Below are 27834 nucleotides of genomic sequence, written 5' to 3' on the forward strand. Positions count from 1 at the left end.
AATATAGTTCCTCATGTTGTGACCCAACCATAAAATTATTTTCATTGCTACTTCATAACTGTAATGTTGCTGTTATGAGTCATAATGTAAATATCTGATATGCAGGATGGTCTTAGGCGACCCCTGTGAAAGGGTCGTTCGACTGCCAAAGGGGTCGCGACTCACAGGTTGAGAACTGCTGATTTATAGTGTTTGCCAATTTCCATGGTGTAAATACTTCCACCACGGTGGATTTTCAGCTATTCGTGTGACACGACTGACATGGAGATAGGACTAGATGCACATATTAAGTAGTGCTGGGCCAGATGCGCCATATTTTTAAATTGCCAACTTGATACTTGAAAGCAAAGCCATGAAACTAATAAACTAGTTGACCCTTGCCCCTAGTTTTCGAGGATATGGTACATATGGGCCAAAGAAGCAGCACTTATTTAAAAGGACTATCTTTCCTGCTTGCTTGTTACCTGCTGGGGTTCCTATTTTGCAGACAAAGCTCCCTAATTAATGAAACACTTGACTGTTCTAATTAAGGAGCACAGGGTTCGGCTCTTTTAGGAACTATTGCAGATACCGAACTGACTTCACCTTCTCCTTAAAGCTGGTTTCCCAGGAGGTTCTTTAGTGCCAGCAAACAACTGGCAAGGTCATCAGTGGCACTTAACAGGGGCCAGTGTTGGCTGCAGAAGCAAGAGCAGGACTTCAACAGGCAGCTGGTTTTGGTAGAGACTTACCCGACTGCCGAAAAAGATTACTCTCTACGATCTTGCTCATGCAGTTCAACTTCTGGCGAACCAACTGGTTGTCAGGGATGCTCTGAATGAACTTGCAGAAGAGCAAGCTGGAAGAGAAGCCCGTGGTTAGCGTTTCCATGGCGCCAAGTTCAAGGTGCCCTTACCCAATTCCCCTCTGCTCTGAGGTTCACCTGGAAATCTCTCCCAAATGGCCTGAGAGCCTGTCTCGAGGAAGCAAAGGAGAGACTATATTCCTTGCTCACTACAGGGCTCAGCCTTAGAGCTAATTCTGCTTAAACTTCCCAAGTACCCCCAGGGCCATAACCGCTTTCAGACCTGCCTTAACACTCAACTTCTGCAGAATCCCTTTTTGCTAACTCCACCCCAGTGCCCACTGCCATCTGACTTAGCATTCCTGGGATACTTAGGTATAGGGCTGGAAGCATGTTATTATGTACTTTCTTCTGCAGTTAATTTTAGGTCTGCGCGTCCCATTTCCCTTGACAACGTGCAAACCCCTTCAGAAGCAGCCTTTGTGGCTTCTCTTCAGTGTTCCCAGAACTGAGCACAAAATGGTTCAGTGAATACGCTTTTTGCAATTTACCTGAGCTCAACAGGATCGAACACCAGTTTGACGTCGTTAATTATGCTCGGAAGGTACTTCAGAGCTGCGCCCTGTAAGGAAACACCACAGGCAGCGTCAGTTGCCGAGCAGGACAAACACAGACTTCACTGCTTCAGCCCAGGACCTGAAGGCTTGGCTCTGAAACAGGGAACTGGGCACAGGTGTTCTTGCAACGAAGAGGAATGCTGATGTGATACACAACCTCCTCAGATCTTTTTTTCCTGGAAAGTCAGGAGGCACAGCTTTCTGTCTGCACTGCTGACAGGCTCTGCCCATTTGGGATTCATGTTTGTATCCAAGAGGTAGTTAAAACCTTGACCTCTCCCTCACAACTCTGCCCTAATGAGCAAAGAGGAAATAATAAAGTTCAAAAGTGAGTCTGTAGAGATGACCTATTTTACATTAAAAAAGGTGACAATGATGAAAAGGATGGTGACCCTGGGCTTGCGGAAAGACCAAGAGAACTAAATATAAAAACCTTCCGCCTTTAACATCAGAATCCAGGGCTAAATTCCCAGGGGCCACACCAGTCATTCAAGGGATTTCTAAAAGGGCAGCTTGTTTCTGGCCAACTGGCCCTTGAGAATACAAACGTGCAATAAACGTAACAGGTTTTCCCCTGTACTTTCTGTAAGTCATACTAAAATTCACAAGCTCTCACTAAAATTCACAAGAACTAGTTTCCCCCACTGAGACTCGGTTCTATGCTGACCCAGGCCATCCTCACTGACAGTGTTGGGGTCCCCACAAAGCCATCCTGACCTTGATCTTCACAGCTTCCTCCAGAGGCCTGTCCATTAGTGTATTGAAAGCGAGAAATAACTGGCGGATTGAGTTATTAAATTCATCTCCATCTTCACTTTGGCCATAAAATCTTAATCAGAAAAAGAGAAAAGGAGTGAGATTTTCCATCTTTAAAAGAAATGTTGAGATATATCTGTTGCCTAAACAACGGTGGCAGAGATCCATGCCTCCCTTGGTCACCACTTGGAATTGCACAAAGAGAAGTCATAGCTGCTCTGAGATAGTTTTGGGGAGAAACCCAGTGGCCTGAGAGGTTATCACCACCTGCTATGACCATCAGGGAGGTCATTTGTATGTATAGACCGTCCTACCACAGAGCTCTCAGCCGGTCCACTATGGCCAGCCTGTCAGGAGGGATGCCGCGCGCTGTCGGAAGACCACCATGTTGATGGCCTCATGCTGGTGGTTCCGGGGCACTGCCAGCACGGAGAGAACACAGGAAGCTGCTTGGCCTGGAGTGGCCGATGAGTCTAGCATGCTCACCTGCCTTCCTCAGCTCAGGAGCAGGATGCCCAGTAAGCTTGGGATGCCCAGCTAAGTGCCCTACACAGCACACCTGCTATGCTCTCCTCTTCAGCATCACTCCTTCCCTCCTGCCCCCTCCTCTCTGTGTCACTCTAATCATTTTGTCTCATCTAATCAAGTCCTGGCCTTTTGAGCTGAAGTTTCAGACAATGAGTAGAAAAGCCCTTCAACCCCCCAAAAACGTTCTGAACCCAGCCCCGTCCGCCAGTCCAGTTAGTGTCACTCTGTCCATTGAACTGGCCATGCTGGTTCCTCTCCAAGAGGGGTCTTCCCGGACACAGGACACCTTAGTCTTTACTGACGCATGCTTGTGTGATTAAAGTGCTCTGAAGTCTTCAAGACGTACCCACCAACTGAAAGGTTGGTTCATCCACGTCAATAAGAATTACTGGACGAATGTGGCATTCATTCATTCTCTCTCTCTCTCTCCCTCTCTCTTTCTCTCTCCCTCCCTCCCTCCCTCCCTCCCTTCCTCTGTTCCTTCCACTCTCTCTAAAAAGCAATAGAAAAAATATCTTCAGGTGAGGATTAAAAAAAAAAATCAACCACTTAAATTTTTCCTTTGTAACTTGTTTTCTATTTATTGTCTAGAGATATTTGTCAATCATTTCTTGATTCATAAGAGCCTTTAATCAGTAAAGCTATTCACCTTTGATCTGTGCTATATGCTACAGGCTTTTTTTCTTCAGGTAACTCGTTTCTTCAGGTAACATGCTCCAGTCTGCAGACCCCTTCCTTCTGCCTTACAGATATATTTAACCATTTGGAAATCCAGCTACAATTACTGAAGGTCAGGGAAGGCACCGCATTGCAAGCATTCCCAGAAAAGGCACTTCCTTTTTCCTGATTTCTTCTCTTTCTGAAGGAGCCATTATTCTAGGAATCCAAACTGGGAATTATCTTATCTCTGTGGCTGTTTCACCAGACAGCTAAGCACGGTGTCAGCAAGGAAACCCCCCGCCCCCCCCCCCAGGAAACACCTCCCCATATAACTGCCACTATTTTCCCTCTACTACCAACAACAGCCATGGTCCTAGATTTTACACCCAGCACTGCCATGAAGCCCCCTGCTGTGCTAAATACAGTCTTTCCTCCCTAGAGCTGCTGTCACCAACAAAGGCTTCCAGCAAACCGCACATGTTAGCCACCGGCATCCCTACGTCCTTCAGTCACTACTGCCCTAGAAAGTCTACTGATCCAAACGGACTTCCCATGGACCTTCTCTGATGGTTTCATAGTCCACCTCCATCTTCAGCCCTGAAGTTCTGAAATTTGGCAACTCCATGACCCAGAGCTCACAGCGCTGAGCATGAGCACGAGGACGAAGGAAAACGACACGGGGAATGGGCAGCGTCAACACCTTATCCCAGTGACCATTACCTCAAGTAGAGCACTCTAGACTGGATGATGAATCTAAACAAGTACTTTAAGGCTTTCAAAGCAGCAAAAAGCAACTCTGTCTTGCTGGAGTCGTCTGCATTAGCCACGTAGAAGTTCAGTACCTTGGAGAGTTTCCTGAAAAGGGTGAGACAGAAAAGTCACTGGGAAAGTAGTCCTCAGAGGCTGGGGTAGGCGTGTGTGTGTGTGTGGGGGGGGGGGGGGGCGGCTGGCACACTGGGGGAACAGACGTCACGGCGGCCGTTTTCTCCTCTAGACTATGTCCTGAACGGGGAAGTTAGCTCCCGCTCCTTTGCAATTTACTTCCCTCAGGGCAGTCTAGATTCAGAACTTCCTTTTTGCTTAAATACAGGAATGGTTTCTTCCCCTTTGCAGGATGTTAAAACAGGATGAAAAAATGAAAGAGTTGAAGATTCAAATCCTGAAAAGACATTTTTGTCTCTGGTATGTTATGTAGATGTTTTTAGATGTTCCTTGAAGGGAGAGATTGCCCATCTGAGGCAGTTACCTTAAAAGATGTCTAATTCCCTCCCATCTGCCCAAACCTGTGGCAATCAGTAACTATCAAGCCAAAAGGAAGCATCATGAGTGTGGGGAGACCAGGGCACCCTTGGTCACGAACTTCCGACAGACAGCCCTGGTTAGAGATTGCAGACAGTTCCTTTTGTCTTTCTAGAGCCTTCAGATGAGGCACTGTCTGAATCTTCTGCTAATTCACGCTTTTGAGGGCACTGATATTGTGAACTTCCCTTCTGGGAATCTCCGAGTTTCTAAGAGAAAATCCGGAGGCAACATGTGGAACTGGCCAAATCCAGACTCCTCTCACCAGAGCGCTGCATTTCACCCTGTGTAATGAAGGTGCCTGTCAGGACCTCCTCGCCTATGGTTGCCGCTGGTGCAGTGGGCAGTGCAGCCCCCATTATGCTGCAGGACACCTCTTTTATGTCACTTATGTGTTATTACATTTCTGGACTCTCATGCAAATAAAACTAAGGAGTTGTATAACTCAGAAGAGGACACAAGGGATGCATGATTTGACCTAAAGATCGGGTCAGCAGCTACCCCGACAGACCAGCCGGCAGCAATTGGCATGATCTGGCAAAAGCCTCTGTCAGAAGATCTTGCTGCCCTCTGCTACATTCCTGTCACTACTTGTCACGCTGCTTTGCACAGTAACTGGAATGACAGGCCACGTAGACCACATGATGAACTTAGCGCTCCTGGGCACAGTGCAGAGCGAACATTTGCTGCTCTCCAGTCAGGGACCAAAGACAGAAAGAAAGCTACGCCACGGAAGCGGGAGAGACCATTCCCTCTCATGCAAAGAAGGGGAAATGAAGTCTTCTCATCGTTTATTAGTAATAATTGTACAGCACTGTGGCATAGGATTGAGAGCCTGACTTGCTCTTCTACCAGACATGGTTTTGTTTACTCCACTGTTTGATCCCCAGGGCCTCAGGCTAATCTCACTGACACCCGATTGCAAAGATCCTCAGTATGGCCAGCTGTCCTGGCTGATGCTCCTGATGGCCACACTCCTCCCCTATATCTTCTGGAATCTTAAAGATATACAGCCTTATCTCTTCTCTCAGTTCCCAGGAGAGCCTGAACTTCATACATTTCCAGGGTAAGAATGTTAGATGGCCCCACTTTCCACCAGGAAGCTCAGGACAAGTCTCTGCCCTTGGAGCCATGTTTACTCAGCCTACGATCCTTGCGTTTCTCAACAAGCAGATCGAAGAGTCCAAATTGGGCAACCCAACAGCAGGCTCCCGGGGTCGTACTCACACGTAGGCCAAGGTGGCACTGAAGTGCTTGTAAATGTAGGTTTCCAGGACGGGGTTAAAATGCTGGAACTTGATGTCTCCGATCAGTGAAATAATAAACACCTGGCACGGGAGGAACATAAATAGCAGCTCTGAACACGCCCCAGGCTGTGTCCACACCTGGATCTCACATCGGTTGCTCTTTCCTTCTTCACCATGTCTGCAGCATTCTCACTTTCTACTCCAGCCCAACTCATGTCTTGGGTTCCTTTCTATTTAACATGAACGGAGACTGTGACGTGTCAGGCACCGCGTAGATGCTGCGAGGAAACCAGCGGAAGCACCCTGGCCTCAGGGACCTCTCTGTCTCAGTGCAGCGCACAAGGGACACAGTCGGGGAGACATGGGGCAGGAGAGAGGGGATACGGACAGGGTTTCCATGGGAAGAATAAACTCTGACCCGGATGCAGCCAAGGAAATATTCTATGGCATTCTTTTCTTGAGTGCAGTGTGAGAGCCCCAGTAACTGAACCTCACTGGACTTTTGCCCCCTAATTTCGCTCTCCTATCATTGTCAGGTGCATAATCCGCAAATAACTTCTTTGCATCTGCACCTACTCATGAGGAAAATGCAGAAGGAGCATGGAGACTTCCCCAGCTGCCACTGTCCCTGCCCTGGCGCAGGAATGCCTCCATGACCTTAGGCACAGGGCTCAGAGCCAGTCTCTCCTTCTCAGGACTTCACCAGGTGTGACCTCAGCTGGAGGCATTTCCTGTCTTGTCATCCCTTATCATCCAGCCCTGAGTGCTTGCATTCACGTTTCTCCAAGCTGGAGAATGACCTAAAGGTGCAATTTACCTTCCAAATTCTGCACTGAACTTAAACCCTGACGAGAAAATAATGCTCGGCTTGGATGTGTCAGCCTTTTCCACTCTCCCCTTCCCCCCACCACTCTGGCCTTCCCAGATCACCTCTCCTGGTCTAGATTTCAGCTCCTGGAATGGACTGTGTGTTTAAGTGCTTTGTGTGACATTGAGTCATCTGCAGGGCTGTGTATCATACATATATGTGACTAAGACTTGGGAAGGCAGTCTGCCTTGCGTGAACCCACATACACACATACGCCGCAAGCTGCAAGCCTCTCTGAGTGGTTCCTCCTGGTGTGGGACTAGATAACTTTAAGGTGATTAAAGTAATTCCTGAAATTGAGATCTATTAGGAAAGAGAAAAAAAAGGGCTTTGAATCTAAACCAAATGTTTCTAATTTCACTTCCAGATATTTAGCCTCAAGAAATAGTCAAGACAGATGTATACAAATATTTATGCAGGAGGCATAACGAAAATTAACGGTTCAGAGAATAAACAGTAGTTAATATGCTTAACTGCTTACCAGTGCATCAAACACAAGAAAGTCATATGTTTCATTGTCTGACATTTCCATCATTATATTAAAAAGTGCATCGAGTGTATCCTGCAGAAACTGCAGAAAGAAAAAAGCAGAGAGGTTATTTGGTGGTTATGGCTCAACTCCATGCTGTAGAAATTCAGGGATAATTAGGCTTCAATAGCATAGGTTTTAAAATAGCATTTTCTTAAAAATCACACGCTTGCTCCTCAATGTAGATAACAAGTGTTATATTTACAAAGATAGGTTTAATTTAAAATGCTGAAGTAATAATACAGTGGGTATATTTCTAAGTATGGATATCCAAACGTACCTTAACAATCTCTCCTCCATCCACCTCCATTAACTTCTTTAGGTTGTGTTTAATATTCTGCAAGTTCGAACGCCAATTCAACAAGCCCAACAGGTCAACTAGGAGAAAAGAGCACAAACCATAAACATTAGACAGCGATTAGAAAGAGCAGCCCAGACCACTGCTGGATATAGCTGAAGAACTCTCTAGAAAAGACAATGGCTCTTAATGGTGGCCAATACCTCATGTATTCCATTAATTTACTGTGTCCCATCTAACTCAGAGAAAAACTTTGTGGTCTTCTTTTATTTGTAAAAGACTTTTAAAAAATTAACCACTAATGTTCACGACCATAAAACAATACCTGAATAGAACTCACATTTTGCAATAATGACATCACAGCCACACAGCTGATGCCTAAAACGTTCCCTTTTAAATGTATTTATTTTTAAGTAATCTTCCTACCTCTGATTTGCTGCACTGGTTAATTTCTCCCTCGTGTGTGTGTCTCAGTAGATTCAAAGGGGAAAAGGGGACTTGTACACATGCATTAATGCTTTTAAACATCACACCCATATTGCGAGCAGACTTTATTTTTTTCCATTTTTGAGATGAGGAAACTGAGGCTTTGTGAAACTGAATGCCTTGCTTTAGGTCACACAACTGCCAGGAAGTGGCAGGAATGGAATCTAATTATAAATTCATCTGATTCCAAAAAATCATGTCATTGCTACTTTGACATATTGCCTCCCCAGAGTTCTGCAAAGAAACAGACAAGCAAACCAGGTAAGTTGCTATTTCAAAGGAAGGCAGAACAGATCCATGGCCCCGTTGGGTAAGTCTGGGACAAAAATCTTCAGATGACTTCGCATTTAAAACATAGACTTTTGAATCTTTAAGCCACTTACAGCTTTAATGAATGTTGGCTACTAAAGTGTCCCATGGAAATATAACAGGCATCTGGACTGTTACTATTTTGTTTAATACATCAAGTTACTACTGCCATTAACAGAGCTTTATCTAGTAAAAGAAGCAACACGTAACTTTTCATCAATGGACTTGTATAAATATGTATGTAAGTAGTTGAAAACACATACTGTTCATTACAATAGTCATTTCTTCACTGGTGTTTGTTTTATTGTTATTAAATATTGTTTAATGTTTAATCTCTTGGAAGTCTCCAAAACGCGGTGCTTAGAGATATTGCGCAAGGCCTGTCCACTGTCAACAGAATAAGGCCCCAGTACTACGCATGGAAGGCAGTTAGGCCGCACCTATGGTCCTGCAGCCACATCTCCCACCTTTCTCTCTGCATGCCTCATCCCCCACAGTGGCATGCTCTGAAATAGCTCCATGTCTTTGCATATATTCTTCTCTTTTCGTGAAATGTACACAAATACTATGTATTTGCAAGCCCCTACTTAAATTTTTTAATACTCTTTATTTTAATATTTTTTTATTTATTTCAAATAGAGGAAGAGAGGAGAGTGGGATAGAAACATCAATGATGAGAGAGAACCACTGATTGGGTGCCTCCTGCATGCACCCTACTTGGGGATCAAGCCTGCAACCCCTCGCATGTGCCCTGACTGGGAATCGAACTGTGACCTCCTGGTCCACCTGCTCAACCACTGAGCCACACCAGCCAAGCCCTTTAAATTTCATGGCCCATCTCAAACTCTATTCCCTCTGGGAAGAACTTCCTAATCATTCTCTGCTGTTGGCACTCTTTCCTACATACCCATATCCATAACCATAAAATAACAAATAATAAAGACACTCTTGGTATCTCTTTCTCTTCCCATAGATTTGAGTCACTTGAGGGCAGGAATCATATTGCTTTTATTCTTGTACACCACCATGCTGCTAAGTACCTAGTAGGTGTTCAATACATGTTTGATGAAAGACTGAATGAACAGATGAATAGACGGATGAAAAGAGAACTGGTAGCCCTGAGGAAGCTAGTCGTGTGCTCAATATAATTCTTTAATTCATTTATTTAGCATGTAATAAAAGGCACTCACTGCGCTAGGCCTGCCCATTAGGCACTGTCCTCTTCCATCTTCCCATCTCCACTTCTGTCACAGGCTAGTCAATGAGACCACTCCATCTACACTTCACTCCACTCACCGCTGCCTGAGAAAAAGGACTTACACACTCCAGTCACCCAGCAGCTTCAAGAAGTTGCAAAGAACCCATCGACCAGCCCGGAAGTTTACTCCCTAAACATGTTTGCATGCCTCGTCACTGCTCATGTTAGGAATCCATTTGGCATCTGGTGAATCACAGGTCTTGGGGCTAGGAAAGTGGTGGCACGGTGTTATGGACAGCCCTGGACTAGCTGTGTTTCTGCACCCATACAGGTTGATACATATAGCTCAAGGTAATTTTCATTGCTGTGTAACATCTACCCCCTTGTATAAGTGCACCATAATTGCCTACTCATTCCACTGCCAATAAACATTAGGGTTGTTTCTAATTTTTTCTATCACAAACAATTCTGCTGTGAACATTCTCATGTGTCTTCTGGACCAGGTGCAGTAGCTTCTGTGAGATACAAAACTGGAGTGGAATTTCTGGATCATCAGGAATGATCATCTTCAACTGTACCAGGTATTATCAAATGTCCAAAGTTGTCCCAATTTCTATCCCCAAGAAAAGTATGTAAGAATTCAGGATACTCTAATTTATAATCCCAGAATTCAGGATAGGTGAATACCTTTGGGAGAGGATTAGAAACTATAAAATTTAATAAAAAAAATAAAAAAACCATTGGCCTTGGAGTTATTTATCTATTTCAGATCCAAGACCACCACTTATGATCTTAGGCGAAATATTTTAGCACTTTGACTCAATTTTCTGGTCAGTAAACTGAGGTTACTAATGGGAATACTGGGTCTCCATGTGCTAGGGTTTGGGCGACTGTGAACAGCTCGCTCAAAACTGAAATCCCTTTCCCTTTCCTGGAACAACAAATCTTTTCTCACCCTCCACCTGGGCCCAGCAACAAGTAATTCCACGTAAACAACCGGTCTGTTCTTGCTTTGAAAAAACTAATAAAGAGCCAACAAGCTCTGCCCGAACAAGGGCCTGTGGCTTTTCACCTTCCGAGTCTGCGCAGTCCTGGTACCGCTAGTAAGAAATGCCTTTGTCAGGTCTGTGCGAAAGAACAGCTACCCTCCTGATCAGGAAATGCTCTGAGATTGGTGGCTTGTTCATATTCTCCAGCTTCTTCTTTCTCAGAACAAATTCCATTGGTTCGTTATCTCTTACATCAAATTAGAGGAGAGCCAATGCATGAGGAACCCACAGTCATGACCTGTCCCTCTGAAGGCCCTGCTTTCCTGATGCCCGTGCCGCCCTGCTGGTCTCCCCATCTTTCCCCGCTCTGTCCCATTTCCTATCCCATCCCGCCGACGGAGGTCACTTCTCTTTGGTTAAGATAAGTTTGCCTCCTTCAACCTTTTTGGGAGAGGACATTATTTAAGACTTTTTTTGGTTTGTTAGGATGAGTTTTTTGAGATCTAAACACTAGGAATGAGATGACAACAAAGGAAAGAGTACAGTACCCCCAACAGAACCTCTGTGATGATGGCAACGTTGCCTATCCATGCTGGCCAACTGAAGTCACCAGCCCCGTGAAGCCGCTGAGCCCTTGGATTGAGACTAGTGAACCTAAGGAACTGAATTCCTCCCCTCATTTACTTTTATTTGACCTAAATGTCCCAAGCTGCACGTGGCCAGTGGCTGTCAGCACAGCACAGGTTTAGAACACGTGGACGATGGGCGATGTAGATGCCGCAGGGTGAGTGTCTGAGCCAAATACTGCTACCTGGCAGTAGCTTCCTAAATGTTTGACGCAGAGACAACAAGCAACATAACACTATGGTTTTCTCTAACAGAAATCCCTTTTCCTTTGTTTTAGAAATCGTTTTCAGGCTTCTGTTACTTGTTTTCTTTGAGCTCTAATCTCTGGGAAGGATGATCTACTAGGTGTTTGATAAATGCTATCCCTCTTGAGTGTCCCCTGATAGTCTCAAAAGTACACTAATGCTTTATATAGGCTATTGCTATACTTTAAAAAAAAAATAACATTTTGCCCTAGCTGGTTTGGCTCAGTGAATGGAGCATCAACCTGTTGACTGAAGGGTCCCGAATTTGATTCCAGTCAAGGGCACATGCCTGGGTTGCAGGCTGGATCCCCAGTAGGGGGAGTGCAGGAGACAGCCAATCAATGATTTTTCTCTCATCACTGATGTTTCTAGGTCTCTCTCCTTCTCCCTTCCTCTCTGAAATCAATGAAAAATAAATAAATAAATGTTTCCTTAAAAAAAAATAACACTTTGACATTTCATAGTTAAAAATTTGGAAAATACTGAAAGAAACAAAGAAAATAAGAACTATCCAAACTTTTGAAGTTGTTTCTTTTCATCTTTTTCTGTGTATTTATAATGATGGTGTCAGTAATAAGAGTTAATTCTCATATAGTGGTTCCAAGGGGCTAGACTCTGTTGCTTTGCTTTTACATATTTTAACTTACATCGTTCTTTGAAACATATACTATTATACTCCCTTAAAGAAGAGGAAATCAAGTCACAGACAGATCAAGTGACTTGCCTAAGAAACAGCTAGTAAGTGGCAGAGCTGGGATTTGAACCCAGGCAACTGGCTCCAAGTTGTCCTCAGACATTTAAAGAAGACTGAGATTATACTCTACATAGTGCTAAAAAGTTTTCATGTCTTTGACTGTTTTGGAATATATTTGGCAATGGCATGTATTTTGTCCTTTAATTCCACTTTATAATTTAAACTGGTCCCAAGTATTGGGTAGTTAGTTGTTTCAACTATTCCCCTCTTATGAATAATAGGGAAAATCTTTATTCATTAATCTTTGTGCACCTCTCTCATTGTTTACTTGGGTTCAATTTCTAGGGGTCAAGTTACTGGGTCAAGGAATCTGAATACCTTATATATATATTTGATATACCTTCTAAATCATCTTCCATAAATACTGTAACATTTCAACTCAACTCATATCAGCAGTTTATTATATTTACTTTTTACCTAACATATTGGAAAGTAAAAGCACACTCACCAAAACTTAAGCCAGAAAAAAGGCAAAACTATGGAGACAATATAAAGATCTAGGCCAAGACCGATTCTATTTCTCTGCCATGTCCTCCCCTTATTACCAGCATCCCTTGTTGCATTTATTACACAGGACACATTATCAGAGCTCTTTGCTCCCTTAAAGGAAAGAAACATAAGACTTTCCAATTTTATATAAATTGAATTTTTAATTTTCTTTGTGCAGAATAGGACCTCATTTTAAGCCATTCTTTGAAAACAGTTCATAATTTAAAGTGGCTTTTTCCAAAGGATATGTTCATGTCAGTACATAACCTACAAAATGGCAAATGATTAAATCAGTTATAAAGATCTGTAGCATGATGAATGCCAATTTACAGTAACTGTCACCAGACTTGTATGCCGAGGCCTAAAGGTTGCTGCAACAGAAGTCAGCACTAACCTGACTCTCCCATTTGCTCAGACTTCGTTTACTAAACACTGTCATAAATCCAGAAAAGAAACCTCACCGGGTCCTGGTAATGAATACATTTAGAGGTTTGAAAGTATTAAAAAATGCACAAATGCTTTTTATCCTGTTTGAAAGATGGACAACAAGACCCCAGAAGGAGCTTTAGCTATCGGTTCAGGATCTCTCGTCCCTGGCCATCTCCTGAAGAGCAGAAAACCCAGCCCAAGTGCCCAGCACCCACGTCCGAAGATGTGGCCCACTTGGTCCAGCCAGAGTCTAGCGGGAGGCCCCAGGGGGCTTAAGCAGAGCGCGCTTGGGGCCCCTCCATCCCACACCTACCGTTCTGCGTGAGCTTCGTGGAGCAGATGAGGGTGGCGATCTGGAAACTGTCTTTGGTGCTCTCCTTGGTGGGGGCAAAGCTGGTCTGGGTTTTGGATGCTTGCAGCTCTTTTTCTTCCATCTCTGCCTTGGTCCCAGGCAGGGTCAGGTAGAACTTAGCGTCTTCCATTTTCTTGTTGTCTCCCTGGAAAGGCAGCATGTCAGGAAGATCAAAGGAGGGCCACAGCCTCTACATGCCAATGAAGACGGTGCCTTTCCGGGATGAGAAATGAGGTTTCATCAAATTAAACCAGGTCCCTTCCAACTCGGAGAACTGCGGCAATACCCAGGGTGAGAGCCCAGACTCAAACTGAATAGACACGGAGTAAGTTGTGAGCTAGACTAAGAATAGCCTAGGGGTCTGCTATAAGTAGATAAATAAATAATAAAGAATAAGGCTGGAATTTATTATCTGGAACCTCTAAATGGTCACAATTATGCATCATTGGGTTGACTGGGGTCACTGGGAAGAAACAGCTTGCCCTGCCTTCCCAAACTATCTATGAACTAATTATAGCTATTAAGAAAAATACAGATCAGGCGGGTACATCTCAAAAAAGCTGCCAGCCCCATGATACTGTTGGATGGACGAGATCTTCCGGCATCAACTTTCCACTCTAAAATCTCAGTAGATACGATAGCTCTGCAGCAGTTAGAAGACAACACTGTCAGGGAAGGAAACGATGCCCAATAGCAGAGAAGTGGTGCCTGGCTCACGCTGATATGAAAAACACATCCTACCACACTCTAACCACACCCAACAGTGCAACTGTCTACACGCCACACAGGGTGACGCAAAGGCAAGCAGGCAGCCACGAGTGCCACGTGCAGGAGAGGGAGACTAATACTGAACTCACTCCTTCCAGAAAGCGGAGGGGAGACCACGCAGCCAGGGGGATGTAGCCTTCGGGATGCTAGACTTAAAGGGGCAAACACATGCAGCTCTAGAGAAGTTTTGTTTTTTAATCCTCACTGGACGAGTGAGGATATGTTTTCCATTGACTCTAGAGAGAGTGGAAGGGAGCGGGGAAGAGGAGGGAGGGAGAGAGAAACAGATGTGACAGAGACACAGCGATGGGATGCCTCTCAACGCACCCTGACCCAGGGGCGGGGATCGGACCTGCAACCCAGGTACATGCCCTTGACAGGGTTGACAGGGAACTGAACTGGAGAACCTCCAGTGCGTGGGCCGGGATGCTCTAACCATTGGTCCATGCTGGCCAGGACTAGAGAAGTTTTTGATGTTTATAGGTATAAGTCTGAAGGGAACCTTCGGAGCCAATTTCAGAGGGAGTAAACATTTCCTCAGTGATTTTCTGAGGCTCATTCTGTGCACCACCTTATAAACCACCAGATCGTGCCTCCCGTCCTGCAGGGTGGTGCCGTCCGCCTTCATCAGCTTCACGAAGGCCACCCCGAATGCTCGCTCCGATCGATCTCTGGCTGAAAAGACAGAAACAGCGAGTCTGAGCAGTGCAGAGAGGTGGTGAGGAAGCGATGGCTATGACGTCCGGCTTCACATCTTGCTCTGGGGTGTGACGTTCAATCATGCCGTAAGGAGCACAGTTCAGCAAGTTACAATCATACAGTGTGTGTCACAGGCTTCTCAAAGGAAGTATTTCCCACACAGAAATCTTCTGGTACCTCCACTATGCTCCTCTCCCTATGTTTACAAATGAATGAGGCCAGCAACCCCTAGATGATCTAAATCAGAAATGTGGGTGTGGACACCGACTCCGCCCCTATGTCATCTCCATGTACTGAATACCCCTGGGACCCGTGCCATTCTTCTCCATCCCCTCTGTTCCCGCCTAAGTTCAGGCCACCCCACCTCTTCCCTCTATTTCTACAATGGTTATCCATTCTCCTTTTGATGACCATCTGGGCTATGTCCAACATAATATTATTAATAAAGCTGCTTTAAACATGTACCAAACGTGTACCCACCGCCATCACACACCCTTTAATGGCTCCTTCATACAGGGCTCAAAAGAACCTTCACCTTTCGTGATCTGGCTCCAGCCCACCTGGCAAGATTGTCAACCCAGGCTCTACCACTTCCTGGCAGTGTGCATTTGACCAAGGACTTAACCCCTCTGTGCTCAGTTTCCTTATACGTAAGTGTGGATTAAAGTAGTATGCATTTTATCAGATTATTGTGGGTATAAACAAGGTGGTGTGGAAATGGAGCTTCACTGAGTGTCTGGTACAAACTAAGGCTGGATAAATGCTCTGCATAGAGCCGTACGAAATTGCTGGTATTTGCCATTGACCAACAAAGTGCCATTTCATGTCATTCAACCTGAAATTATGATTGCTCCCCCTGCTCCCGTTCGGCTCTACTGAGCTCACTTTGGTTTCTAGGCACTTTTCTGCACTGTCACTCTCTGTTGAGCTAACTTCTACTCCCCTTCAGGCCTCACCTAAGTTGTAGGAAATCTCATGCATGAATCCCCTAATGGGAAAGGTGCCGGGCTCCGTGTTCCCCACAACTCTGTGCTGCTGTGGCCGTATTCCCGCTCTGAACGTAGTCTCCTCTTCTCTTGCTCACCTTCCTAACCTGCTCACAGAGGCCCTTCAGAGCAGTGGCCGTGCCCCGTCTGCTGGGACATACCCAGGGCCTGGTCTGCAGTCTGGTACATAGATGGCTCGACTACATCCAGTTTGAAATAAAAAACTGCATTTTTATGTGCTAAATGAGAACAAGATACTTGCAGAAATTTTGTGATTAATCTGAAAACAATCATTTTTCTTCTCTGTTCACACTTAAGGGCAGCCTTTACATTTATCCGTAATCGAAGACTTGAAATGAGAAAAATGGTCATTTGGGGAGACAACAGAGTAAACAGTTTCATATTAAATAGTTTTCTTGCTGCAGGACTTTCCAGCAACACACAGTGTGACTGTTTCAGAGAGAGGTAAGTTATAGCATTTCCTATTCCTGTGGACTATGAAACCCTTTTTGTCATAGAGTATCTATTAGCATCTTACAAAATTTTAGTGCTCACTGAACACATTTGGGGGAAATTCTGATACAAAATAATAACAGATCTTAGAAGCCCAAGAAAATTCTTTTTTTTTTCTTCTGATATCCAAGCACCAATGAGTTCTGAAATGAAGGTGCCAAGTATCTTGTTCTCCAGGCCCACGCATGCACGCCAAGCAAGAACATGTCTGTTTCACACGGAGATGTCCCAGACCTCCTGGTACTCACATTCCTGCGACGATCGGTGTCGGAAGGTAAACCGTATATGGCAGCGAGTAACCTCTTCGATAGCAATGGACACCTGCATAATAGGAAGGAATCAATAGCTTACACCCATATGTATTACTTTGTTCTCAGAGCTCGTTTTACAGAGTCAGGCTTAGTTTTAGAGTCTTGTCCCGGCACTAATTCCTATAAACTGAGATTTGGTGGGAGGTTTCATTCAAAGGAGATTTAGCTATTTTTAAGCCAAAAGACTCTCGGGAGAAGATCGTCTTTGCTGTTTATGGAAGATCCTGAGAATGGAGATGATCCACTTTTCTACTGTTTTCTTGTTTGAAACAGGAAATACTTCAGAGGGAAAACATCAGCACTTTGAGGTTCACACAGGACCTTTCAGATTGCAAGGTGTATATATGGTAATAATTCGGGCCTATAATAGAAGGAAAAGAGATATACTGGGGACAAGGAAGAATTTACTGCTCATAAGAAGATGGGAGACAGGAAAAACAGAAGTATGAGTCAATGAAAAGAGCAGAGAACTTATGCAAACGGTTAAATAAATCCTGGCACGATTTCTGATGGAGTACTATACAAGTATCGAAAAATACATTTCTGAGTAACTTTAATGTTTCGAGATAAAGTAGTTTTTAAAAGCACAGTACAAATTTATATAAATAGCACAACTGCAACATAACTGAAGTATATGAAATTGTGGGAAATAGTTACTCCTGAATGGAGATATGAACACAAATGTGTATTTCCTGAGCTTTCTGTGGAGCTTGGAACACGTGGGCAATCAGAAAGAGCGCTGGAGCAGCTGCAGGGCCTAGGAATCGAGCCTCTTCTCCGAGTCCCGGGCACCTAGTCAGAAGGGCCTTACAGCACGGAATGTTTCAGTCGCAGGGCTACTGAGAGGCTCACAGAAGATGACTGATCGGAAAAGCACGTTGGAATTTTTAATACACGTATTTAAACTGAAAAGAGGCCCAGAAAACTTGGTTAGAGTCCAAGAAGCAAATAAAGTTAGGCAACTGCTGGCAGACTGGGAAAGTTCCCATTTGGGTTTGGACCATCTTGGCAGCCTATTGTATCATTACAACAGTCTCTCTATTCAAATTTCTACACATTAACGAAGGAGAATGTCATTCAAGAAATCTGACTCGTACACAGAATTGTAATGATCAGTTCATTTCTTATTGCACACCACAGGCGACCCATCTGAAACTTCCCGATAAGGTGGGGACAATTTGTAGGTAAAAGGAAGAAAGGAATGTGAACCAGTTAATTATGATAGGCGTTCCATTCTCACCTTGACAGTCTCATACCAACAGGGCTGTTTGACTTGGTAATAGACCACTGATTTGTACTCCGAAATGCCTTCGTATCCAGCACCGGGGTGAAGTGCTTTCTTTAGATGGAGAGAAAAAGTTAGGAGATAATGTCACTAGAACAATAAAAGAACCCCGCACAACACTCACGAGCCCTCTGCGTGGCCAGTGCAGGCCTGACTGCCAGCACCCACAAGCTGACTCCATTTGGGGATGAAGAGTAGAGTAAGAATGAGTTTCTACAACCCTACCTGAGGGTCTAAATGTGGTTCTCACTAAGGGACCCAGCACCGTCCTAACACTCCTCTAGCCACACCACTGATTTCCCTCCCCCACCCCAGACATACACTCTCTTTTCTTCCCTCTCCTTCCCAGGAGCAGAGGCCCGTGAGCTGGCCGGCAGCTGTGAGCACATGCAGGCGCACGGCTGTGAGGGCCCGTGGACTCTGCTTTGAGGACCAGGTTTGTAGAACAGCATGTTCACTGAAACTCAGGGCTGTCTCTTCCTAGTCATGAACCTCTCCACTCAGTAGACCAGGCTTCGATGAGGCACTGTCCAGCTGGTCAGCAAAGCCGTGAAATGACCAACTCGGAGAAGATGTGTACTTGAGCTCATGGGCTAAGGGGCTCTACCGATAGCACAAATAAACCACCCCCACCGCATGGCCCACAGCATTCTGCTTGTTCCGTGACACAGAACACTGAGTCACTCAGTGGACTGTTTCCTTCAAAGACTCTAACATCCAGGGGAGGGGGCAGGACTGTGTCTCGCTCTCCCTCAGGTGCCTGTGCAGCGAGGCACACGGGGAGCGGAGGGAGCTGGCAGTTGGAGTCTTGGATTCCAAAGCAGGTAACTAAGGCTCAGACAGAGGAGCCAGCTGCCAGCTGCGACAAAGAAGCCTCCTGCCTATCTCCTCTCCCATGTCTTCTCCATTCGGGCAGTCGGCACTCTGGTCGGAGAGCCAGGATACCTGGATCCATTCCCAGCTCCACCACTCACTCCTGTGTTTTCCTGAGAAAATACTTATATTCTTTCTGGGCTGCAGTTTCCTGATACTGAAACTAACAGCCCATTGTAGCTGACCTCTAACCATGACCTCTAAGCACCAGGCTTCCAGTTGGAAGCTCCCTCATGGGTGTGTCTCCTGCTCTCCACTCGCCTGGGGAGGAAAAGTGGCCCTCAGCGCCTCCTGGGCACATGCCCCTGCGCTCAAGCCCCAGGGGAACTTGGCCTGGAAGGGGCTGCACAGTTTGGAAATGATCAAGAGCCTCTGCGTGCCCATGAGATCGGTAGTGGCTTGCGATGTTTCTGAGCCCAGGAGAAATGTAAAAATAAGAGTCTCAGTGGTTTTCTGACTAAAGCTGATCAAGGCTAATCACAAATTTAACAGGTTTCATATTTTTTCCTTATGAAAAACCAAATGCACCCTAATGTGGAGAACAATCAACTCCAGGCCACAAGGCCCTGGTTGTTGTAAAGAAGTGGGGGAAAGGGAGCATCTGTAATACTTTCAACAATAAAGATAAATTAAAAAAAAAAAAAGAAGAAGGAATGTTCGATGGCAGAGCATGTCTGGGCGCGGTGCGTACCTCCAAGGTATTGCCCTCCTCGTCACACACAGACATGGTCACCTCCACGTTCTTTGGCGTCTTCTTCTTCCCTTTGTCAAACTCCCCATGGATCAGGGTGACATAAATATCATTCCGAACATCTCCTGTAACAGGACAACCGTCCTGTGAATGGTGCTGAGAGAATCACTTTTAAGTTTTCCGATAGACAAACTCCAAGTAAACTAGGAATGGCCAGGTCTGACTCTATAGTGAGCTGCTCATACCGCACTTTTTCCACGTATTGTTCTCTTCCCATTGCCTCATTCTACCTCTCCACACATGCCCAACTGTCTCTGAAGTGTGGTTTTTAAAGAATGAACTCTTTTCAATAGCAGTTTTTATCCTATTTAATAATTGCTGTCTAATAAAGTGCACAATGTATTTTATTGGCTTATAGTGTCATGTTTTTTAAATAATGCCTTTGAGAGTGTGGTATTTTATTTTATTTTTTTATTTTATGTATATAGATTGATTGATTTCAGAGAGGAAGGCAGAAGGAGAGAGAGGTAGAAACATCATTGATGAGAGAGAATCATTGATTGGCTGCCTCCCACAAGCTCCCCCACTGGGGATTGAGCCTGCAACCCAGGCATGTGCCCTTGGCCAGAATCGAACCAGGGACTCTTCAGTCTGCAGGTCGACACTCTATCCACTGAGCCAAATCAGCTAGGGCGAGAGTGTGGTATTTTAATGCATCTGAAATAATGAAAGCTAATATTTATCAAGTGCTTACTATGTACTAGGCACTGCTCAAAGTATCTTATACTGCCCTAGCTGGTTTGGCGCTGTGGATAAAGTGTTGGCCCGAAGACTGAAGGGTCCCGGGTTTGATTCCAGGCTCGATCCCTGGCCCTAATCGGGCACGGGCAGGAGCCTGCAACCCGGGCATGTGCCCTAACCAATCATTGAACCAGTGAACTCCTGGTTCATATAGGTCAACGCTCAACCACTGAGCCATGGAGGCTGGGCAAGGTTGTGGACTTAACAGGCCTTTTAAAGGTAAAACTGGCAGGTCTTGTCCAGGAATTTTGAGTGAGGTGTAAAGGAAAGGGAGGGGTCGAGAGTGACTTTCAGACCTCTTATTTGTGCACCTGGCTGGAGAGGGGGGCCACTCTTTGTTGATAAAACTCAACAAAAGATGCACAGGGTTACACGTCCCAACTGGGAACTCTGAGCAAGAACTAAGCAACTAAAGAGAGGAGATTAGCCCTGTCAGGGAACAGTATCTAGTAGGGTCCTGAGGCAGAAAGTAGTTGGATCGATGGTGACTGAGCTCAAGGGAGTGGCCCTGGGGTGACAGAGATGGATTTTGAGGCAACTAACACACAAAGGCCAAGTGAGTAGGAGAGAGCACCTAGGGAGAGAAAGCGATGAGAAGCAAAGGAGGCCTGTTACGGGCTGAATTGTGTCCCCCTAAATTCTTGTGTTGAGGTCTCAGCCCTCAGTACCTCAAGATTTGACCATATTTGGAGACGGGCCCTTTATTTATTTATTTATTCATTTATTTATTTTTTAGAATATATTTTATTGATTTTTTACAGAGAGGGAGGGAGAGGGATAGAGAATTAGAAACATCGACGAGAGAGAAACATAGATCAGCTGCCTCCTTCACACCTCCTACTGGGGATGTGTCTGCAACCAAGGTACATGCCCTTGACTGGAATTGAACCTGGGAACTTTCATCTGCAGGCTGACGCCCTATCCACTGAGCCAAACCGGTTAGGACTGGAGACAGGCCCTTTAAAAGGTAAGATGAAATGAGGTCACGTGTTGGGCCCTAATCCAACAATGTCTTCTTGGTGTCCTTACAAGAAGACATTAGGGCACAGACACACAGACAAAGGGGTGACCATGTGAGGACACAGGGAGAAGGTGGCCACGTGTCAGCCACGGAGAGAGGCCTCAACGGAAACCAAACCTGCTGACACTTTCATCCTGGACGTCCAGCCTCCAGAACTGTGAGGAAATAAACTTCTGTGACGTAAGCCACCCAGTCCGTGGTACTTTGCTATGGCAGCCCTAGCAAGCTAATACAGGGCATAAGGGCCAAATACTGAGCAGAGCTCACATCTAAAGGTGAGCAGAAGATGACAAGGTGGCAAGACTCCCAGCAGAGGCCTCCGGGAGAAAGAGAAGAGGTGGTTCACCAATGAGGAAGGGAAAGTATTTCAAGAAGGAGTGACCAAGTGTCACATGCTGCAGAAATACCAGACACAACCATGTTAAAAAATATCCTCTGGCCTAGTGACTGCAATCTTTGGTGACTCTAGTGACAGCCACGCTGGAGTGGCCAGAGGGTGACTGTCAGGTATGAAAGCAGAGAGAGAGTATAATCACTTCCAGAAATCTAGCTGGAAGAGGTGAGCAGAGAGGCAGAGCACCTTTGCTGGAGGGGAGGTAGGGTAGAGCAAGGGGCCTGTTTAAATGGGGATGAGAGGAAGCTCCAAGGTGAGGGACGTAGGTCTACCTCTATAGTTCTCAAAGCTGGCTCATCACCAGAATCACCGGGGGAGCAACAAATTATCACAGCTCATTAATTTCACAAAAGGGAAGTAAGACCTTGTGTTACTTTAAAAGAAGCTGAATTTTTATGGACTAGATAAGTGCTTGGTTTTCTAGAATTTTTCTAATATGCAAAAGATTATTTACTTATATGTTCTATCTACCTATAAAATAAATTTCATATATTCATATTTTAATATTTGTTTATAACCATACACTTTACTCAATCTTTATATAATAAAGTGGTATTTTATATAAAGTTCCTTGAGGGAATCATTTCCTTTTACTAACATGAAGATTAAGAAATTAAATAGGCCCTGGCCAGTGTTCTCAGTGGTTAGATCAGCAGTTATCAACCTGTGGGTCGCGATCCTTTTGGCGGTCGAACGACCCTTTCACAGGGGTCACCTAAGACCATCCTGCATATCAGATATTTACATGACGATTCATAACAGTAGCAACATTACAGTTATGAAGTAGCAACGAAAATAATTTTATGGTTGGGTCACAACATGAGGAACTGTATTTAAAGGGCCAGAAGGTTGAGAACCATTGGGTTAGAGCATTGGCCCACATACTGAAGATTCATGGGTTCGAGTCCTGCCCAGGGCACATACCTGGGTTGCAGGTTTGATTCCTAGTCCCAGTTGGGGCATGTGCAGGAGGCAACTAATCGATGTCTCTCTCACATTGATGTTTCTCTCTCTCTCTCCTTCCCTCCCATCTCTCTTCCACTCTTTCTAAATATCAGTGGGAAAAAAATATCCTTGGGTAAGGATTAACAACAACAAAAAAGAAATTAAATGGGTTAAATCAGTGAATACAACAAAACACATATGCAGATCACAACATGCGGTGGCAAATCAGATGGAACTAACGTAAGAAACTGTGGAATATTTACGTTCTGTCACCACAAGTACGGGGACTGCCAATAACACAGCTGGAGCTGGAGCAAATGACACAGCCGGTCCAGCTGAGACTGAGCTGCAGCTGCTCGCTGCAGTTTCCTGCAAGGAGCCCAGATGCTGGTGATGCCACCGTGAGGAAAGGTACTTGCAATTAAAGCAGATTATTCTCGGGGCAGAGAACTGTGCCATTTACTTCAACTTAAGGATGGTCTAGGGAAGCATTTCAGACGGGCTTGTGTAGAACATACAAGGAAGAGAGAGCGAACCAAAAATTTTGAGTGACATTCAGAAGCTTAATGTTGGCCTTGCACACTGGGTAGCCTCTTTTTAAAAAAAATCTTCACCCAAGGATATTTTTCCCATTGGTTTCTAGAGAGAGTGGAAGGGAGGGAGGAGGGGGGAGAGAGAAACACTGACATGAGAGAGACACATCAACAGGTTGCCTCCCACATGTGCCCCTACGGGGGCTGGGGAACTTGCAACGGAGGTACATACTCTTGACTGGAATCGAACCTGAGACTTTTTAGTCCACAGGCTGACGCTCTAACCACTGACAAACAACGGTGAGGGCACTGGGTGGCTTTTTAAGGTACTGCATGCAACTCTGTTTGTATCTCCCTCTGTCTTGATACCACTGACTGCAGATAACTAAATCGATAGATCTGTATTGTTTCAACTGTGCTGTTAGAAGTAACTACTTCATGGAAGGAATTCCTAGAGGAAGCAGAGCAGGTGACTCAAGCAAAATGTTTACCTGGAAGTATTATTTCAGGAAAGCCCATTTTCCGGGCGATTGCTGTTGATCTATCCACCAAGTGTGAAAAATTCTTCTGAACTTGTGGGAGGTCACCTGGCAATAGCTTCAAGGACACCCAAAGTCCTTTAAAGAAATAAAAGATGAACTTTCAGTTCTCTGTATGATCTCTATAATAAACACACACCCACACTGAAAAAAATATGTTGTAATGATATACAGATACAGTGTTATTGGATGAAAATTCTCCCCCAGTTAACTTTTAACTTTAATGACACTCCATTAAGGCTTCTTGAGAATTTGACAGAGAAGTGAACAGATGTTTACTTTGAGGGAGGAAAAAGAGTGAAGCTAGACACCAAAATGCTGTAAAGCTCTAGTAATACATGATATTAGTGGTAAAAAAGTTATGTGAATCCATGTAAACTATGAGGTTAAGTACTATAATATACTAGAGGCCCAGTGCATGACATTCATGCACTGGTGGGGGGGTGGTGCAGGAGCGGGGAGTCCCTTAGCCTGGCCTGAACCCTCTCCCAGTCTGGGAGCCCTCAGCTTAGGCCCGCTTTCTAAGCTTGCAGTCGGACATCCTTAGCGCTACTGCAGAGGCAGGAAAGGCTCCTACCATAGCTGCTGCGCTCACCATCTGTGAGCCTGGCTTCTGGCTGAGCGGTGTTCCCCCTGTGGGAGCGCACTGACCACCAGGGGGCAGCTCCTGTGTTGAGTGTTTGTCCCCTGGTGGTCAGTGCATGTCATAGCAACTGATCGTTCCACTGTTCGGTCAATTTGCATATTAGGCTTTTATTATACAGGACTAGAGGCCCGGTGCACAAAAATTTGTGCACTCGGGGTTGGGAGAGGAGGTCCCTCAGCCTGGCCTGTGCCCTCTCACAGTCTGGGGCCCATCAGGAGATAAGGACCTGCTGGTTTAGGCCTGCTCCCGGGTGGCAGAGGGCAGGCCTAATCCTAGGTGTAACCCCTGGTGGGGCTCAGAGCAGGGCCCATTGGGGAGTTGGGGCCCCGCCTCCTGTCATGCACAGAGCAGGGCGGATTGGGAGGTTGCCATGCCACCCTCAGTCATGCTCAGGGTAGGGCCGATTGGGGGGTTGGGGCACCACCCCCTGTCACACTCAAGGCAGGGTCCATAGGGAGGTTGCAGCGCCACTCCTGTCATGCACAGAGCAGGGCCGATCAGAGGGTTGGGGCTCCGCACCCTGTCACACTGATCCCGGTGCTGGGAAGCCTCGCTGCTCCGCTGATCCCAGGGCCAGGACGCCTCTCGGATCCCCTGATCTCTCGGCTCCCCTGATCCCTGGCCCGGAGGCCTCTCGGCTCCGCTGATCACCGGGCCGGGAGGCCTCTGGACTCCGCTGATCACAGGGGCCGGGAGGCCTCTCGGCTCCGCTGATCACCGGGGCGGGAGGCCTCTCGGCTCCACTGATCACCGGGGCGGGAGGCCTCTCGGCTCCGGTGATCGCGGGGCCTCCGACTCCGCTGATCACCGGGGCCGGGGGGCCTCTCGGCTCCGCTGATCACCGGGGCGGGGGGCCTCTCGGCTCCGCTGATCACCGGGGCCGGGAGGCCTCTCGGCTCCGCTGATCACCGGGGCGGGAGGCCTCTCGGCAACGCTGATCGCGGGGCCTCCGACTCCGCTGATCACCGGGGCTGGGAGGCCTCTCGGCTCCGCTGATCACCGGGGCCAGGGGGCCTCTCGGCTCCGCTGATCACCGGGGCGGGAGGCCTCTCGGCAACGCTGATCGCGGGGCCTCCGACTCCGCTGATCACCGGGGCCGGGAGGCCTCTCGGCTCCGCTGATCACCGGGGCCGGGAGGCCTCTCGGCTCCGCTGATCACCGGGGCGGGAGGCCTCTCGGCAACGCTGATCGCGGGGCCTCCGACTCCGCTGATCACCGGGGCTGGGAGGCCTCTCGGCTCCGCTGATCACCGGGGCCGGGGGGCCTCTCGGCTCCGCTGATCACTGGGGCCGGGAGGCCTCTCAGCTCCGCTGATCACCGGGGCGGGAGGCCTCTCGGCTCCGCCATCTTGGCTGACAGTTAATTTGCATATCTCGCTGATTAGCCAATGAAAAAGGTATCGGTTGTACGCCAATTACCATTTTTCTCTTTTATTAGTATAGGATAGCAAAAGAGGCACAGATCATGAAAAAAAACACAATTTCGTAAATGTGCTGCTACATAGAACAGAATCTATCTAATTTCTCACCTCACATTTTGATTAAAATAAATTCTTAAAATGAAAAAAGATAGGAAATTAAAAGGAAAAATAAAGGTAGTTACTACATCTCTTAGAATGAACCATTTTTTCAAGTAGAGAAAACAAATGAAATCATAGAAGCAAAAGAATTATCTATATAAATGGAAAGTTTTGATATTCATAAAAATAAAATGTATACTATAAAGTGGTAAAATACTTATAAATACTAAGGAATTTATACTACTCATTAGAAGAAAAAACTTTAAGATCTTTACAAATTAAGACATGAACAGACAATTCACAGGGAAATTCAAGAAGTTTATAACTATTTGGCAAACTGAAAATGGAAAAATATGTGTCCTAAATAAGATTATCTTTATTATATAAAGTGCTACAAAGGAAAACTTTAGAAAATTCACAAATACACATGAAGAGTAGTTTTTGTTTTTATTTAAGAGAAGTATATGGAAGTCTACTTTTTACCTTCGAAACAGGGAAAATTTTTAAGTATCAGCTGGCAAAGTGGGCAAGATGGTAGTTAGTGCCTGCTACTAACTATAGGTAGAAGCCTATAGCTATGTTTCCAGGTTTAAGCTTGTTGCCATCATTTGACCCAGAAATCCTACTTTTGGAGGAGGCAGCCCTGAATACGGAAAAAGCTAATGTATAAAGATAGTCATAGTAGAGTTATTTAAACTTACAATGGTGACAAATTAGAGAACACTTAAGTTCTACCTAGATTTCATTTTCTGAAATCCAAGTAATGGAATAACATGCAGCCACAAAAAATATCTGTGAAGAGCATAAAAACATTTGAATAGTGTTTGATTTGTTAAGCAGCAAAAAATGACCTTTTTCCAGTTTTGTTAAAATAAGTTATATATACAGAACAATTTATTTAGTATAAGGGTCTTTTACTTTAACAAATTATATGTTAAGGTTAGAAGTTCCAAAACAATAGAAATATAGTTATTTGTTTTAATTTTTTAACATTTCCTCACATGTCTTTCCCACTCAGGATAAAGGATAATTGTTAATACAGGGGAAACTAAATATGCTGAAAACAATGTGTCTTCTGATTGCCTACACTTTGGAAGACAGTTATAGGGTGGGTTAAAAAAATTACTCAATCTTCAAAATTATCCAAAAACCATCACCATCTTGGTATTTAATTTCAAAATTTTAACTACTTTCCCTTATTATTTTGAATTTAAAATGCAGTTTCAATAAGCAGAATTTCTCTTGGTTAAAACAATGTCAACAGAACATATGAAGTACTAAAAACAACTAAAAACATTTTGCTAGACAGCCAATTATTTTAAGTTAATACATACTGCTTTGGTCTCCTTGCTCTCAATTTTAGGAAAGGTAATGGGGTAAACATATTCAGAGAGTGGGACATAGTTATCCTCTAAATTCTCTCTCTGTGCATTTACCTAGAGTCAAGGACTGCAGGGTAGACGAAAGTGAGGAAGGAGTCATGGGATAAAAATTTGTTCCATAGAATTTACAAAATGGAGCTGTGATCGGTCATTCTGGGTGCTCGTCAGTAGTAAATGCCTTCAGCAGGAAGCGGAGGTGGGCAGCCCCCAGAGGAAGGCAGTGAAAGGGCGGGCGTCCCAGGCCAGGCTCTGAACGCCCGCCCCCGCCCCTCCCAGCGGAGCACACAGGCGTGTACCTTGTCCTTTGTGGTTCACTTCCTTCGCTGCTATCACTTTATTCAGGACTGAAGTGAGTGGCTCATTTTCCCCGATCACCTGGGATGTTATCAGGGGCGACATGATTAGCTGCCTCTGCCGGATATAGGTCTCCATGGCGATTCTGGGAAGGTCAGAAGTGAGAGGTA

At 45.4% G+C, this 27834-nt stretch overlaps 1 protein-coding gene across 2 annotated transcripts in view; it reads right to left on the reverse strand.

Annotated features, from left to right (window-relative positions):
• DOCK5 (dedicator of cytokinesis 5) overlaps nucleotides 1-27834 on the reverse strand; it is a 206496-nt gene that overhangs the window by 66917 nt on the left and 111745 nt on the right. For both annotated transcript variants that reach the window (XM_059695951.1, XM_059695950.1), the window contains exons 12-25: nucleotides 27667-27809; nucleotides 23776-23901; nucleotides 19591-19715; nucleotides 17982-18080; nucleotides 16679-16751; nucleotides 14804-14907; nucleotides 13426-13609; nucleotides 7569-7666; nucleotides 7241-7330; nucleotides 5872-5972; nucleotides 4066-4200; nucleotides 2119-2230; nucleotides 1336-1406; nucleotides 732-838 (exon numbers count right to left, since the gene is read on the reverse strand). In XM_059695951.1, coding sequence (XP_059551934.1) covers nucleotides 732-838; nucleotides 1336-1406; nucleotides 2119-2230; nucleotides 4066-4200; nucleotides 5872-5972; nucleotides 7241-7330; nucleotides 7569-7666; nucleotides 13426-13609; nucleotides 14804-14907; nucleotides 16679-16751; nucleotides 17982-18080; nucleotides 19591-19715; nucleotides 23776-23901; nucleotides 27667-27809 — 1568 coding nt within the window. The remainder of the gene's footprint in view (nucleotides 1-731; nucleotides 839-1335; nucleotides 1407-2118; nucleotides 2231-4065; nucleotides 4201-5871; nucleotides 5973-7240; nucleotides 7331-7568; nucleotides 7667-13425; nucleotides 13610-14803; nucleotides 14908-16678; nucleotides 16752-17981; nucleotides 18081-19590; nucleotides 19716-23775; nucleotides 23902-27666; nucleotides 27810-27834) is intronic.

Source organism: Myotis daubentonii, chromosome 5 (assembly GCF_963259705.1).
Source record: "Myotis daubentonii chromosome 5, mMyoDau2.1, whole genome shotgun sequence".
Taxonomy (NCBI): Eukaryota; Metazoa; Chordata; class Mammalia; order Chiroptera; family Vespertilionidae; genus Myotis; species Myotis daubentonii.